The sequence below is a fragment of the Drosophila simulans genome, chromosome 2R (genome assembly GCF_016746395.2).
Source record: "Drosophila simulans strain w501 chromosome 2R, Prin_Dsim_3.1, whole genome shotgun sequence".
Classification (NCBI taxonomy): domain Eukaryota; kingdom Metazoa; phylum Arthropoda; class Insecta; order Diptera; family Drosophilidae; genus Drosophila; species Drosophila simulans.
The window spans coordinates 7,053,435-7,067,804 of record NC_052521.2 but is presented as its reverse complement, the minus strand read 5'-3'; the positions used below and the strand labels follow the sequence as shown (position 1 = coordinate 7,067,804).

At 43.5% G+C, this 14,370-nt stretch overlaps 4 protein-coding genes across 4 annotated transcripts; all 4 read right to left on the bottom strand.

The window, feature by feature from the left end:
• Positions 1-143: 143 nt before the first annotated feature.
• Positions 144-3,936, bottom strand: LOC6733754 (cyclin-dependent kinase inhibitor 1). The gene is made up of 3 exons (XM_002080762.4): positions 3,144-3,936; positions 2,684-3,084; positions 144-1,324 (listed from the first exon to the last, which is right to left on the bottom strand). The coding sequence occupies exons 1-3, from the start codon at positions 3,305-3,307 to the stop codon at positions 1,158-1,160; spliced, it is 732 nt and encodes a 243-aa protein (XP_002080798.1). The 5' UTR covers positions 3,308-3,936; the 3' UTR covers positions 144-1,157.
• Positions 3,937-7,490: 3,554 nt separating this feature from the next.
• LOC6733753 (serine-threonine kinase receptor-associated protein) lies at positions 7,491-8,790 on the bottom strand. Its single transcript, XM_002080761.4, has one exon. It carries the CDS (start codon positions 8,649-8,651, stop codon positions 7,683-7,685), a length of 969 nt encoding a protein of 322 aa, XP_002080797.1. The 5' UTR covers positions 8,652-8,790; the 3' UTR covers positions 7,491-7,682.
• An 8-nt stretch (positions 8,791-8,798) lies between these two features.
• LOC6733752 (serine protease grass) lies at positions 8,799-10,197 on the bottom strand. Its single transcript, XM_002080760.4, has 4 exons — positions 9,688-10,197; positions 9,569-9,620; positions 9,316-9,509; positions 8,799-9,235 (listed from the first exon to the last, which is right to left on the bottom strand). Exons 1-4 carry the CDS (start codon positions 9,977-9,979, stop codon positions 8,838-8,840), a joined length of 936 nt encoding a protein of 311 aa, XP_002080796.1. The 5' UTR covers positions 9,980-10,197; the 3' UTR covers positions 8,799-8,837.
• Positions 10,198-10,292: 95 nt separating this feature from the next.
• On the bottom strand, positions 10,293-11,819 carry LOC6733751 (serine protease grass). Its single transcript, XM_002080759.4, has 4 exons — positions 11,495-11,819; positions 11,387-11,438; positions 11,141-11,334; positions 10,293-11,072 (listed from the first exon to the last, which is right to left on the bottom strand). Exons 1-4 carry the CDS (start codon positions 11,784-11,786, stop codon positions 10,675-10,677), a joined length of 936 nt encoding a protein of 311 aa, XP_002080795.1. The 5' UTR covers positions 11,787-11,819; the 3' UTR covers positions 10,293-10,674.
• Positions 11,820-14,370: the final 2,551 nt, after the last annotated feature.

Below are 14,370 nucleotides of genomic sequence, written 5' to 3'. Positions count from 1 at the left end.
ATAAAATGTACAAAATTGTTTTAGTAAACTACATTTTACGGCTACGTCTACAACCAAAGTTATGCATAGAAATAGCCATTTATTAACATACAAACATGTAAATGATTTAATGCGGGTGTGTTGGTAATTTTGAAACAGGACAATCGAGTTGTTTTGTGTTTTGTTTATTGATGTATGAGTTGAATATGGTTTAATTATACATAGAGTGTCTATACATATAAATATTAGGAGAATACTTTGGATTTGTTCTTAGTTAGGTCTTACAAATAAATGCTTTGTATAAATGTTGTGAAGAATAGGCTCAGCCTATGTGTATAATATAGTAATCTAGTTTTTGTACATGATAGTTTCAGGCAAAATTGTTTTCATAATTTGCCCAGAGATCATAGCAAATCATAAAAGACATTTTTAGCACTGGTTAAGAAATGAGAGCGCGACAATTTGTGTCCATTCGGCGGCATTCATATAAATAAGGCATCCAAACGTGCAGAAATTGACGAAGTTAATTCAAAGGCATTCCTCTTTTTTGTTTGTTTCCACTGGTCGAATAGATTACAATGTTAGTAGGTCGTAAAAACAAAGCAGCAATGAGCCGAAATGCGGCTTATTGGGGCATCGTTTTGGCTCCCGTAATGTGCAAGACAAAACTCAATTCTGCTCTGCCCCCAGTTTCAGTACTTGGATGAACTGGCAGGGCAGAGAAAGGATGAGTTTTGTTCACCCGGCAAATTTCAAATGCAAAAGTTGCCGGCGAAATTTGCAAGGATTTCACAAAGTTATGTAAAGTTAGTATTCCATCGTTATAAAGGTTAAATTTCGGTTGGCTTCAAGATAGTTAAGACTAATTCCATTTAGCTTGCGGTCTCTCTCTTCTTGTTCAATAGTTGTTTGTTGTTAAGAACTAATCACTTAGTTTATGGCATTTCTCACTAGAGAAATCTAAAAAGTTTCATTTAGCTCGAGCTTACTGGTTGACTTACAACTAATTACTGGTTACGAGTAGTTGAAGACTAACGATTAATATTCGCAACTGTCGCCCTTGCACTGCATAAAAAGGTTCGTAATAAAAAATTAGGAAATACTACACAATCGCAGTGGCTTGTAAAAAATAAAATTACAAATTACAATTCGGTGGGTTGGCCAGCGAATCTGGAGCATTAGTTGTGGCGCGGCCGCTTCACCATCGCCCCAAAGTGTGCCCCCAACCCAAATCCACCGCTGGAGCTGGAAGTGGCGGACGAACTGGGAGAACTGGTGCGCAGTCGCTTTGCGGGCGATAGTTTCTTGGGTGCCTGGGCCAGACGCTTACGCTCCTTCATAAACTCTGCAAACAAAGGAAGAAAAACGAGTGTTATTAATACGTGTTAGGTGGAATTGCCAAATCAAAGTCAGCTGCTGCATTTCCGGTTGCCCCTGTTCACAAGTCATTGATCCCTAAACAGCAGGCGCCGCCTGTTTCTCTGTTTTTGCACATTTTGATTTCGGTTTCGGGTAGATTCCCAGATTGTGGCACGTGGACGGCAGCACTTCCCTACCAGAGGGTTGCAGATCCGCACAGGGGTAGCAAATAAATGCCAGACGGCAGCCAGACGGCAGCCAGACAGTCGGTCTTTAGCCGGTTTTCAGGTAGTCCGGTGAAAGCAAGAGTGGTGGTGCTGCATAGCTGCATATATTATGAGCTCTAGCTTACTGGCCAAAGCAGCAAAAAGTACACTTTAAGTAAAGAGAGTTGAGGCTTTAGGGGATTCAAAGGCTTCCCTACTGACCACCCGATGCGGGTGCATTTATTATGCTCCGAACAGACACAATTTTTTACGATTATAATTACACATGCATGTGCGAGTGGCATTTATAAAAAACGCTGAGTACAAAGCAATCAAAGGGAGGTTTGATAAGGCCACGGACTCTGGATGGTGGTGCATTGAAAGCCGATCCCCAGACCCCTCTCCCGTTTTCTATAATGAGGTCAGGCCATAGACAAAGCGGAGTCACAGCTGTTGGCATTTATAGATGCAGCCAGCCAGCCCGCATGCTATCGATCTGGAAACCAACCCCCGCGTTGTGGAGGATCAGAAGAGAATCATTCAGTTTAGGGAGATGAGGAGCTGGAACAGCTGCAGTCAGCTTTGACTAACCCTTCTGGACGAAAATAAATCTACCACAAAGCATTGGCTAATTGCTATAATTTGGGTATAAGTTTTACGAAAAACGCCCACAACTAAAAGGTTCTTTTCTTCCTGGGAAGTGAATATAAACAATAAATGTGAAGGAGTAGACTTAAAACCAATCAAACAACCCCTTGTGGAGTTTAGTATTGCACAAAATATTGGTTTGGCATAAAATCATTGACGAAAATCGTTTCACCGATTTTGCAAGACAAAGAGCACGAAGCTACTATATTCTGAAATTTAGATAATATTTTTTTGGGACTCTACACACATAATTTTGAAAAATAATATCGTATCAGTCCGTTTACAAAACAAGCCTGAAGTATTGATAAGAAAAAAAAAAAACACCCTCAACTTCCTCCTGAGAACCGAAAATAAACAGGGAATAAACGGAAAGCTATGGGAAAACACTTTGTAACGTCTATCGAAGTGAAATGAAGCCTGACCCTGGGAACCGTCAAGCTCTGCTGATCAAAATGGTATAGCGGTGGTGTAGAACAACCCCCGAAACTCACCTGTGATTTTTGGTTGTCTCTTGCGCAGGACTATGGAGGATGTGTTTGTCGTGCTGGAGGAGCTAAACCGCATGGTCAGCGACTCGTCCTGGGAGTCGTAGCAGGATTCATTATCCGTGTTTGACTCTAGCGAGGAATTGACCAGATTGGAGCCAAAGTTCTCCCGTTCTGAGCGCTCGTTGACCAAAATCTCCATGTCGCTAGGACTTGCATCCGCGGAAGGACGTACGTGGGCGGCCCGGGTTAGGGTGTACATCTCTGGGGCGAAGCTCGACTCCTGGAAGCTGACGCGCTCCCAAATGTAGGGTGATTTTTCGGCTAAAGGGCAACCGGCGCGGAAGTCAAAGCCCCATTTTTGCGTGGCCAGTTCCTGATGGCGCTCCAGTTCGGAATTAAAGGGTCTAAAAATGATATTTTGTTAGCTATTGGTCATAATCCAACTGTTATTACAGAAACTCACGTTTTGTTGGCTGTACCCTCAGCGGATTTGGAGCTACCGAAGAGGTCACGCTTTATGCGATTCAACTGACGACCGCAGGCCAGATTGCGACTCACCGCCGGACTGGTGCTCATCTTGCAGAACTCACTGATCATCACAGGATTCAGGACTCGGGCGCTGACCATGTTGATTTACTAGTCAATATATATTTTGCGATCCCCTAGTGTTTTCTACTCTGTTTTGAGACGCACTTTTCTTGCCACTTGTTTGCGAATTACACGCCAAAGCGAACTGTCAAACTTTTGGCGCCAAAACTTTGTGTTCGGACAGCCCCAAAAGAGAGAGAGGCAGTCTCCACACGAATACAAATCACGGTCTCCACACGCGAGCGTGCGTGTATGTGTGTTCAGAGCGAGTGTTCGTTGTGTGCGTTGTGCTGCAGCTTATTTTACGTATTGTTGCCTTCAAAAGTGAAATTTCACGCTGCAATTGTTTATAAAATAATTATAAACAAATGCCTTGATCCAATAGCACTTGGTCACTGTGTTTGAATGGTGATTTGAACACACTACACTGCAAGTCCACTCACAAAACGAAACGTTTTCGGCTCTCGTTGTAGTTTTTGTATGAGTTAGCTGCCAGTGGCAGCACTTTTGTATTATGTTTGCCTTTACAACTTGCAGTCGTTGTTACAACGATGTTTATTAACCTTTTTGGATATGAGCGCACTGCGCACTAGGTTTTTAAATATAGCGCTACCGATCAGAGCGAACCTCTCTCGACGAACTCGGAGAAACGAATAAAAGATAAATAAAACACTGGGCAAAAGCAAACGTCAAACAACCACCAGAGGCGTTGCCAACTGGAAATGCAGAGCGGTTCTCGCTCTCTCTCTCTCTCTCTCTCTCTCTCTCTCTCTCTGCAGCAACCCTCGAATTCGAAAAGATCGTGAAAGCAGCAGGAGCGAAAGAGATGGGGAAAATGAATGCGCTTTTAATGTTAACCATATCGAAAGAGCAATGCACTTCCTTTGAATTGTTCTAAAATCTTATTTACCAAAAAATACTTAGAAAAAGAAAAGTTTCCTAACAAAATTTAACTAAGGCATCTGATATGAATTTAATAGTTTTGATTTTATAAGCTTTCTAATATAATTATTGATATCTAAAATCCTCATATAGTTCAATAAATAATACGTACAATATATTTTCATTATTTCCTGTTAAATAATATTCAGAGCTCGTAAAGGTATTTTTCATTTGTAAATAGTATTCTACCAGGTTTTATTTTTAATTTTTTTGAAATAACCAATTGAGGTATAATTTTAAACAGTCCAACGTTCCGTCATAGAGCGTATCAAGAAAGTCGTCATAACTTTTCCAATTCCTCTCTCTCTCTCTCACCCTATGTCTCCCACTCTCTCGCTCGCCATCTACCCATCCCTGTCCATTTCCATCCGTGTGTTCTGTTCGCTGCCTTCTTGGTTGTTGTTGCATCGGTGGAGCTGTACTTTTAGTGCGATTGCGATGGGAAGATATGAAAAAACGATGTTTTGGTTTCGGTTTGTTTGGTCTCAAACTGGATTTTAGCCGTCGAAGGGGCGTGGCAGGGGGCATTTGGGGCACCAATTCTTTTCACTTTCCTCGTGTTGCCAAGGGGAAAATCGCGCTTGCATTGTGGGGCACTGGTCCACCAAATATACATATGTATCTACGATGTATGTATGTATATACATATGAAAAATATAGTGCACGTCTAGTTCGAATTTCCTTGTGGTTTTTGCATAGCACTGGGTATTTCAAATTTCCGTTATGGTTCACTCTGGGTAACGCAAGTCTTCTGCTCATTTCGTGCTGCATTTTCAGAAAGTTTTTTCCTTTCATGTGCAAAATCGTAAAAAATTAAATTACACTACCAAAGGCAATAAAACGAGATTTATATTGTTTGAACAAATCCAATTAAATAAGAAGGAAAGAATTGGGACAAAGCCTCGGAAGTCAGATTCGTAGACTAAAGACATCATTTGCTTTGTCCTTTGCACTCGACGAAATAATGGGAAAACCCATTGGCTTTCCACACAAAAACCCGAGAAAAAAAAAACAAGAAAAAACGGAGTGCAATCACCCCAAAAAAGGCAGAGATCGTTTGACGAACGTTCGATTAGGCAGCATCATCCCATCCGTAATTCGTTCCTTTCCACTCCCATAAGATCCGATCCCTTGTGGTTCGGTTTTCTGTTTATGGGACACACCCTCCCTCAAGAAGAAAAGCAACGTGAATTTACACACTTTATAACAAATTTGAGAATTCTACTGGCGTTCGGCGGCAGTCATGCCTGAAAACATAAACAACTCAAGAAGGAGTCTTTCGAAAGGGGAAGAGTTCGTGATCCCTTTAAGTAATTTCCTCCCGGGCAGGATATCCTGGCAACTGTATGCTTTATATGGGTTGTGTCAACACACGCGGAAAAACGAAAATAGGCGGAGAAAAGAGGTGGAAAAGCGGTTCTCAAGTGTACCGCTTATGAGGGCAGATCCTAAAGGATTGTCGTGGAACGTGCGGGCATTGGATGGCACTCAAGGTATTCACTTGATTGGAGTCTTAAATGCTGGTAGGATCGATTTGGATCTTATCCGAATTCCCTAATATGCACTCAACGGTCCCCCCGAGCAGATAGGAGCTATCATCAGTGTTTCCCAGTCAAAGGTCGCGCGGTCTCTAGAACATTATCTCGTATCTACTAAAACCTCAACAAAGCCCAGTCCTGCCTGGTCTCGTATAAAATATACGTTACACTCATTTCGAATGCAACGCGTCTTATCGCCTCAGCACACAGCGGACAATCGAGCCGGCCCATTCCACCCCAGGAGGAGGCCAGAGATATCCCACTCTATATGGCAACTCATAGCCAAGAACCTAGTCCGATCCGCCACGTGTTCCGGTGGGGGTGCAAATGCTCAGCGAGCATGACCGGCCTGCTAAGTAACGCTCGAAAGTGGCGTAAGATATTTTTTGAAACATTCTCGGCTCCGTAAGAAAATTACCATAAAAACTGTTCGACGCACGGAACTGTGACCGCAATTTTGGAAATTTTGCTAGGCAGGTGTGCTACGTCTAAGGACATTTCAGGGGTTCAACCCAATTTGTTGTGGGAGTGGCTCACTAAGAACTAATAACTTTTAGTAACTAAGAAAAGGGCCAATTGGAAATGTATACTTTTCATAGAAGATACAAAAAAGTACGTTAAGATCCTGAAAAACCAGAAATCTATTAATTGATTTTTAATTGTATGAAACTTTTTTGGGATAACTTGAATTAGGACCCAGGGATTAATTGCACTAATGACCATCTGAGCAGCAAAGCCATTTATATAACTCAACCACAATCGTAGCGATCCCTATCAAAACACCAAAAACAACCCAGACGATCTACTCCAAGTGTTACAAAGCATTTCTTCCTGGCAAATGACCAATCATTAATATTAGGAAATCTCTGCGCAGGACATTAATAAATGACTTTTTGGTATCTTGGATCTTTTGCTCGGACAAATTGCGGTCGGATCGGTCGTTATTGATGGATTTCCCTTAAAGTGGAATGCAAATAGTCGGGCAAGTATGCAAATATTTGGACTGGCTACCGTACAGGCTAATCCTTTGCTGATCCTGCGGCTACTGTGCTACTTTCCATTCAAGCGATCAATCATGGAAAAGGCACTTGTGCTGACCAACATAAGCAACTAGCATGACAACTCATTTTATTAGAACAGTCTCTCGGTGGACAAACATCCAAGGAGGTTGTGTGAAACGGTTCCCTGTTCCTGGTAAACGCGTGGAAAACGTGTTTTGGAAAATGCTCATTGTTGGCTCAGCGTGATGCGAGAAACTCGTTTTATCAGCCGAGAAATTATAAATATTTATGGAAAACCTTTTGAGCGAACGCGGACCCAAGGAAAGATAAATAAACAGAGGCACGGAGTCAAGAAGTTGTCAAACGCAAAGTATCTTAGGTCAGGAAAGCAGATCAGTCAGAGATGTATCTCCTGGTGTCTATTTGTACATCCTATCTGGCTATCTTGCGCAGAACTACCCCAATAAAGGAGGAGGAAACCTCAGTCACTTTGTTGGATACATATTCGGCGTATTAGATGACTTTAGACTTGGGAGTCCCCATCTCCCCGACCAAAACTCAAATAATAATAAAAAACGCATTTATGACTCGACTGCATTGGGTGAGAAACGACATAAAGCAGCGAGGTAATCGGCGTCGGCGATCGCTTGACGTAGGAAAGTACAGAAAACCGAAATCCTTTCGAAAATCATCCACAAAACAGGTTGGAAAAGGGAGTCCGATAGTCAGATGGCCATAAAAGACAGGTAGACCGCTCGGTCATTTGGGGGTTTTCAATCACAAGACGAATTTATTAACAGGGGGAAAGAAAACCAATGACCCTTCTCAGATTTTGATCATGGGCAAAGATGCAACAGAACGAAACAAATAAAATAAGAAATGAAACAAGATGAAAACTCAAATCAACACTGTGTACAGTTGTGTGGTATGCGTTCAACTGATGGATTCATTCTGCTCCCCAGCGTCTTCGTCTTCGAGGTGGCGCACTACAGGCGTCTGTTTCGGTTTCATTTGCCAGAGAATGATACTGCCATCTTGGGATCCAATGGCACACACCTCGCCATCCGGACTGAAGCTCAGTGCTAGCACCGCGGATGGATTTTTTGATGCGTAGAGACCCCTATTAACATCTGTGTCGTAGTCGTACTTGAAGGAGTAGCCCATGTTGTTGCCGCACACGTAGATATCCTTGTTCGGACTCAGCGATGCCGCAGTCACCTTATAGGGCAGCTTCCGATGCTTGAGCACTTCGAAGCTCTTGGGGTTCAGGAAGATCACTCCGCCGGCATAGGCTATGGTCACTATATCGCCGCTGTGGTGCAGCTCCATCGACTTGACGTGGTGTGGCAGGAAAATTGAATTGGTTCTCGAGCCGCTCCGGCAGTCCCACATCCTCACAGTGCGATCATATGAAGAGGAGAGGAAGCAGTGTTCCTCCGAGCAGAAGATCACATCCCTCACACCGCGGTTGTGGCCATGGAACTCCATCAGGGGAGCTTTCACCGATTGTTCAATGTCGAAGAGGGCGAGTGGGGATTCCTGATCGACGCAGCCGGTCAACAGGCGAGTGGCATTCGGATTCAAGTCTACACAGGCCACTGTTTTTGTATGCCTAAGCTTCTTCAGCTGTTTCCCCAGCAGGGCATCCCAGACTCGCACTTTGCAGTCTGCACCGCCACTGGCCAGGATCTTGGCATCGTGGCTTAAGGATACCGACCACACACTGTCCGTGTGCTTGGTTAGGTTGGTAATACAGTCGCCAGTCTCACCGTGTCGCAGTGCTGCAACTCCATCCAGTCCGGCTGAGGCCAAAAAGTACGCAGTATCGTAGTCCCTGTTAAAAGATAACTCCACCACTGAGTCCGAATGTCCCAGACACAGGACTCCGATTTCATGCCTCATTTTATGTATTGATTTTAAAAAAGTTGCTATACAACTAAAAGACACAAAATCATGGACTACTAGATCATACAGATTAATAATTCAATAATTTCTTTCGTTAGCCAACAAAAATATGAAATTACCAACACCAGTGAATTGCACAGTACGTTTAGTTAACAGATCTGGATTTTACCTATTCAAACTTCCTTAAACATCCGAGAATTCTGCCATCTTGGCAAGTATCCAGGGCACATAGGTGGGTACATCCATGTAGTAGGCCTTTTGACCAGCTCCGCAGTCTTGACTTCCAGTGCTAACCACACCAAACTGTACGGTTCGAGCCTTGCCGAACAACATGGTCGTCCATATGAGCGGTCCACCGGAGTCCCCAGTGCATGTGTCCACATAATCTCCATTGGCGCAGAGGAACGAAGTGTCCCTGCCGTCTGTGCACTTCTCAGTGTTTATATAGACCTCCATTGTACTGTTGGCGAAGCGCCGACTTTCCGTTCTTCCCCAGCCCACCGCCATGTAGGATTGACCCAGCTGCACGGTAAACTCCAAGAGTTCGTCGGTCAGGGGTAGACATATGGGTCGTATGTGATCTGAAGAAGCATATTTTCGAAGGAATATATTAATCTGAATCTTTGCATACTTATTTGCATGTAAGCCTAACTATTCTTACCTTTAAAGACCACTTTCCTGTTTAGTTTTATCAGAGCAATATCATACCCGGGATAAAAGAGGTTAAACTCCTCGTGAAGAATCCACTTGTCGATGGTAAATTCCTCCACGGGCGGAGCGCAAACCTGTTTATAATTGTAGGTGGTGCAGTCTCGTCTGGAACTAATGTCGAGCTCTCCCAGCCACACTCTAATCCTGTTTTAGATCCAGGATCAGAAATATAGTCAAGAAAGGATAATACAAGTCTTACTTACTCCTTAGATCGGGGACACATTTTGAAGCAGTGCGCGGCAGTCAAAACAAAGACTAAATCAAGCAAAATGAGTATTTTGAACTGGGGGAAGTGATTTTGGTTTTTTTTTAGTATAAATACGTTCTGAGATAAGAGCGCCTCCACAGCGGCACATCTCCATATCGCCGGAAATGTGAAGAAATGCCATCCAAGGCTGGGACATCAGAGACGATCTCCTGCCGCCGGTGATCCGCCGTCGAAGCCTTTGGGCGGGAATCAGATTCGTTAGGACACCGCAATCCTGTTGTGTCAACTGTTCGTAAACCAGAAGCTCGCGTGCTGTCCAATCTTCCCTTCCGGCTTCAGAAGAAGGTGGGCAGCTAAGGCAGAGGATGCCCCAAATTAGGGCAATGATTGCAAGAGGACTGTTCATGGTCCGAGCTCAGATGGGAAACTGAAAGCCTATGCACTTTGCTGTCTATAGCATATTCTTATCGCCGTTTGTAATCAGTTCGTATTCCCAGAAGAGCAAGTATATTAAGTAGTATTATTATTATAGAATAGAAGAAGAACAACGGTTTTATGTTTTTATAACCTTTACGCTTGGAGTAAAAAAGTATATTAGATTCGTTTAAACGCATCCTGATAGATATAGGATGCGTTTCCGACTATATGGTTTATATATTATTCATGCGGATCAAAAGCCGAGACTCTCTGGTCATGTCCGTTCGTTGTCCGTCCGTCTGTCCGTCCCGATTTATGTCGTGATCCTTGGAACTATACAAGCTAGAAAGTTGAGATTCAGCGATTAAGATTTCAGAGACGAAAGTAACCATTATCGTAGTCCTTATTAATAGCGTACTCTACCACCCAGCCCGAGTGTCCCAGATACAGGACTCCAATCGCATGGCTCATATTCTGTAATTGGTTTTAAAATTCTTGCAATACAACTGTGCCCAATGTTACTTTTTCATTTTCGTATTTTGCTATAGATATTTCTTGTTGCGACTACCGATCTGAACAACACACAAACGTGAGCTACTAGATCTGACCTTCGGGTGACCAAAAAGAATCGAAAATTATCAACACCAGTGAATTACGCTGTATTCGCATCTTGAGTTAACGGAGCTAGACATCCGAGAATTCTGCCATCTTGGCAAGTATCCAGGGCACATAGGTGGGTACATCCATGTAGTAGGCCTTCTGACCAGCTCCGCAATTTTGGCTTCCAGTGCTGACCACACCAAACTGTACGGTTCGAGCCTTACCGAACAACATGGTCGTCCATAAGAGCGGTCCACCGGAGTCCCCTGTGCATGTGTCCACATAATCTCCATTGGCGCAGAGGAACGAAGTGTCCCTGCCGTCGGTGCACTTCTCGGTGCTTATATAGACCTCCATTGTACTGTTGGCGAAGCGTAGACTCTCCGTTTTTCCCCAGCCCACCGCCTTGTAGGTTTGTCCCATCTGTAAGGTAAACTCCAAGAGTTCATCCGTCAGGGGCAGGCATATGGGTCGTATGTGATCTGAGCAAATTTTCATTATATCATTATCTATTGCTAACATCTTGTGTGTTTAACTTTGGCATTCTCACCTTTAAAGACCACTTTCCTGTTTAGTTTTATCAGGGCAATATCATACCCGGGATAAAATAGGTTGAACTCCTCGTGAAGAATCCACTTGTCGATGGTAAACTCCTCCACGGGCGGAGCACAAACACGTTGATTATCGTAGGTGGCGCAGTCACTTGTGGAACTAATGTCGAGCTCTCCCAGCCACACTCGAATCCTGTTTAAGATCCAGGTTCAGAAAAAGTTGCTGCAAAAAAAGTCTTACTTACTCCTTAGATCGGGGACATATTTTGAAGCAGTGCGCGGCGGTTAAAACAAAGACTAAATCAAGCAAAATGAGTACTTTGAACTGGGGGATGTGATTTTGGCATAAATACGTTCTGAGATAAGAGAGCCTCCACAGCGGCACATTTCTAAATCACTTGCGATATGAAGAAACGCCATCCAAGGCTGAGACATTAGCGACGATTTTCTGCCGCCGGTGATCATTAGACGAATCGTTCGCTCGGGAATCTGATTCGATAGGACACCGCAATCCTGTTGTGCCAGGTTCTCGTAGACCAGGCGCTGGCCTGGTGTCCAATCTTCCCTTCCTGCTTCAGTTGAAGGTGTGCAGGTAAGGCAGAGGATGCCCCAAACTAGGGAAGTGATCGCAAGAGGACTGTTCATGATTCGACCTCAGATGGGAAACTGAAAGTGCACTATAAAGCGCAATTTACTATCAATAGAAAATGCTTATCGTCGAAAGTAATCAGTTAGATTTCCCAGAAGAGCAGGTATAGTAACTATATAGAAATATAGTACACACATTTACTGTGGTACAATGAATAGGATTGGTACTTGGAATTTTAGCAATATTTACTTAGGATTTCCGATACGCTTTCTTATCACGTAACAAAGAACTCTGGTTAAGCCGAAACACGCGGCGCCCAATAAAGAGTTTCCCCGTCGCTTCTCCGCTTTTCCTTAGCCACTTTTAATTTAATAGAAAGCACACAGCCCCAAGGTCCTGGGTGGCATCCTGATTGTGCCAAAGTCGGTATCCGTCATCACTTGTTAATCTCACTTAAACGTTTCAGCGGATATTGTATGGCCCGCATACCCGAACTTTTTTCGGCAAACAGCGGAAGATGCCAAACTACTCGCAACTTTGTCGGCAAAGGAGCGCCAGGATATTAGCAAGGTGCGAAGGACGTGGGGCGCGTAATGTATATTAAATGCACTCCAGCAGATTCAATTCATATTTCAGAACGTTTTGCTTTCATTATGCGGCCGAACAATGGAGACGCCCTGGCACGAGTTTGCTGCCCTCGAGAGGATCCATTTCACCTGTAGGATGACACCTGTGCATACACAAGCAGGCTAACACAATGCTGCGGATAAGAAGCATCTACCTACACCTTTTGGCAATCTCTGACTTTGTCCCTCATCCAATTGTGCGGGCGCAGGACCCAAATCCGGCAGCAGGAGCAGGAGTAGAAACAGGAGCAGGAGCAACCGCAAGACTAACGTAGCACGCCCGCAATCGGAGTCGATTTCACTTTCGCACGAGTCGAAGGAAGGTGTCTCCGGATCAGCCCAAGAGACAGTGCACTGTGAGAAAAATACGAAATTTAGTTGCTCCCAGAACTTGTGCTTATTACAGGACTCTACGAAACAAAAGTCTTCGGAACTTTGTCTTCTCGAAATGCTAACTGCGCACTTACAGTGTTAATTATTATTAAAAAATATTTAAAAATTACTAATAATTATTTCCAGTGAGCCGCTGCCCGGGCAAGAAAATTGTTCTGCGACCTGGGGTTTGAGGGAAATTAAACGGATTTCCTCGAGAGTTTGACTTGACAATGTGTGATGTGGTAGTTGCTCGAGGACATTGTCGAAGCACATGCTAATTAGGTTTGTGCACAAAGAAGTTTCCTAAGAAAAAGAGAGTGTAAGCTAATGTTGCATTCAAATCCTTAAATGTATACAGAGATACCTAAGAAACACTTATATTACTTAAGTTCAATTCGAAATACTTAGTTTTTCACTTTCCAAGCGCAGATTGAATTGTCATCTGATCTCCAGAGGATCGCTATCTCAAAACAGTTTGTTCTCATAACCTACTGTCCCGCATTTTCCGAACAAGCCCACAAACACACAAATCATTGAGCGTTTTCCCTTTTTGGACTTGGATTTGAAAACACATTAATAATAATTAGTACAAACATGGAAGAGTTTTGAGGGAAATGCAACTCATGAAGCTAATGGTCGCTCTGAAAACGGAAAGTGAGTGGCATCTACAGCATTTGGGCGTGGTCAGCAGGAAGTTCGGATTCATTTGTCAATCGAGTCAGACTCCAAGCAGCGGAAAATGGTTCGAAGTCAGCGAAAAAGAGTCACGGAAATTAACTTTTTAGCGAATTTTCGGCCATCAAAATATTTACTGGGCTCGTAAAGTTCCTTACTTTATGACCAGCCAACGGAAATTTTTGCTATATAATTGCTTATAATTTTTATAGGACATCCGAAGCAGAAGCAGCAGCCTCAGCAAGGGGTAAGGACGAGGGACGCGGACGCTGGGAGTGGAGGTAGGACACTCCCATTGATAATGCGAGAGCAGACATCAATCTGTCCCAGATTCGAGCCTCGAGAGTTTCCTTTCGCATCCCGGACTCCGCTCCACTGCCAAAATGTCAGGACAAATCAATAAACTTCTAATTTTATTACGAACGTTTCAGATACCGATCTGTCACTTTCCATTGTCGATTTGACAATTGATATCTCACACATCATTTGGTTCGAGTGCGCACAATGAGATTGTTTATGCCATTTTTGGGTAAGCGACTTGCGAAATATTCCCCCGGGTAGTTCCGCAGACCTTCTCGCAGGGGTTCTCCTAGGTATCGCATTTTTACCTTTCCCTACTTTGCGCTCAGATGCTGCTTTCTACTTTCTAGGGGTTGTCTCGACTTGCGGTTTTCCCTGAGAAATCGCTGTGTTTTTTCCGCATTTTCTGCTGGCATTTTGTCCACTTAACACTGCTCTGTGGTCAGAGTTCAAATATGGGACCATTGACTAATGACACTTTCCCGCAAATGTTTGCATAATCCTCCGATCAAATCGGATCGGCTTTTCCGGGTCAATGTGCTGGTCGAAAAAAACAGATGAGGGATTATCTTAAAGGTCGCTGCTTAATAATGGATTGCATGACCTAACTTATCGATTTTAAATATAAATGGGTTATATTTTGGAATAATACTTAATACAGGAG

What these genes read in the sequence shown, in the direction of transcription:
- LOC6733754 (XM_002080762.4), bottom strand. Translation starts at nt 3,307, where the DNA reads ATGGTCAGCGCCCGAGTCCTGAATCCTGTGATGATCAGTGAGTTCTGC. An exon ending in GAGGGTACAGCCAACAAAAC is followed by an intron (nt 3,085 to 3,143) that starts GTGAGTTTCTGT and finishes TATCATTTTTAG; the next exon opens with ACCCTTTAATTCCGAACTGG. An exon ending in GAGACAACCAAAAATCACAG is followed by an intron (nt 1,325 to 2,683) that starts GTGAGTTTCGGG and finishes CTTTGTTTGCAG; the next exon opens with AGTTTATGAAGGAGCGTAAG.
- LOC6733753 (XM_002080761.4), bottom strand. Translation starts at nt 8,651, where the DNA reads ATGAGGCATGAAATCGGAGTCCTGTGTCTGGGACATTCGGACTCAGTG.
- LOC6733752 (XM_002080760.4), bottom strand. Translation starts at nt 9,979, where the DNA reads ATGAACAGTCCTCTTGCAATCATTGCCCTAATTTGGGGCATCCTCTGC. An exon ending in AGGCGCTCTTATCTCAGAAC is followed by an intron (nt 9,621 to 9,687) that starts GTATTTATACTA and finishes TGCTTGATTTAG; the next exon opens with TCTTTGTTTTGACTGCCGCG. An exon ending in ATGTGTCCCCGATCTAAGGA is followed by an intron (nt 9,510 to 9,568) that starts GTAAGTAAGACT and finishes GATCTAAAACAG; the next exon opens with GATTAGAGTGTGGCTGGGAG.
- LOC6733751 (XM_002080759.4), bottom strand. Translation starts at nt 11,786, where the DNA reads ATGAACAGTCCTCTTGCGATCACTTCCCTAGTTTGGGGCATCCTCTGC. An exon ending in AGGCTCTCTTATCTCAGAAC is followed by an intron (nt 11,439 to 11,494) that starts GTATTTATGCCA and finishes TGCTTGATTTAG; the next exon opens with TCTTTGTTTTAACCGCCGCG. An exon ending in ATATGTCCCCGATCTAAGGA is followed by an intron (nt 11,335 to 11,386) that starts GTAAGTAAGACT and finishes GATCTTAAACAG; the next exon opens with GATTCGAGTGTGGCTGGGAG.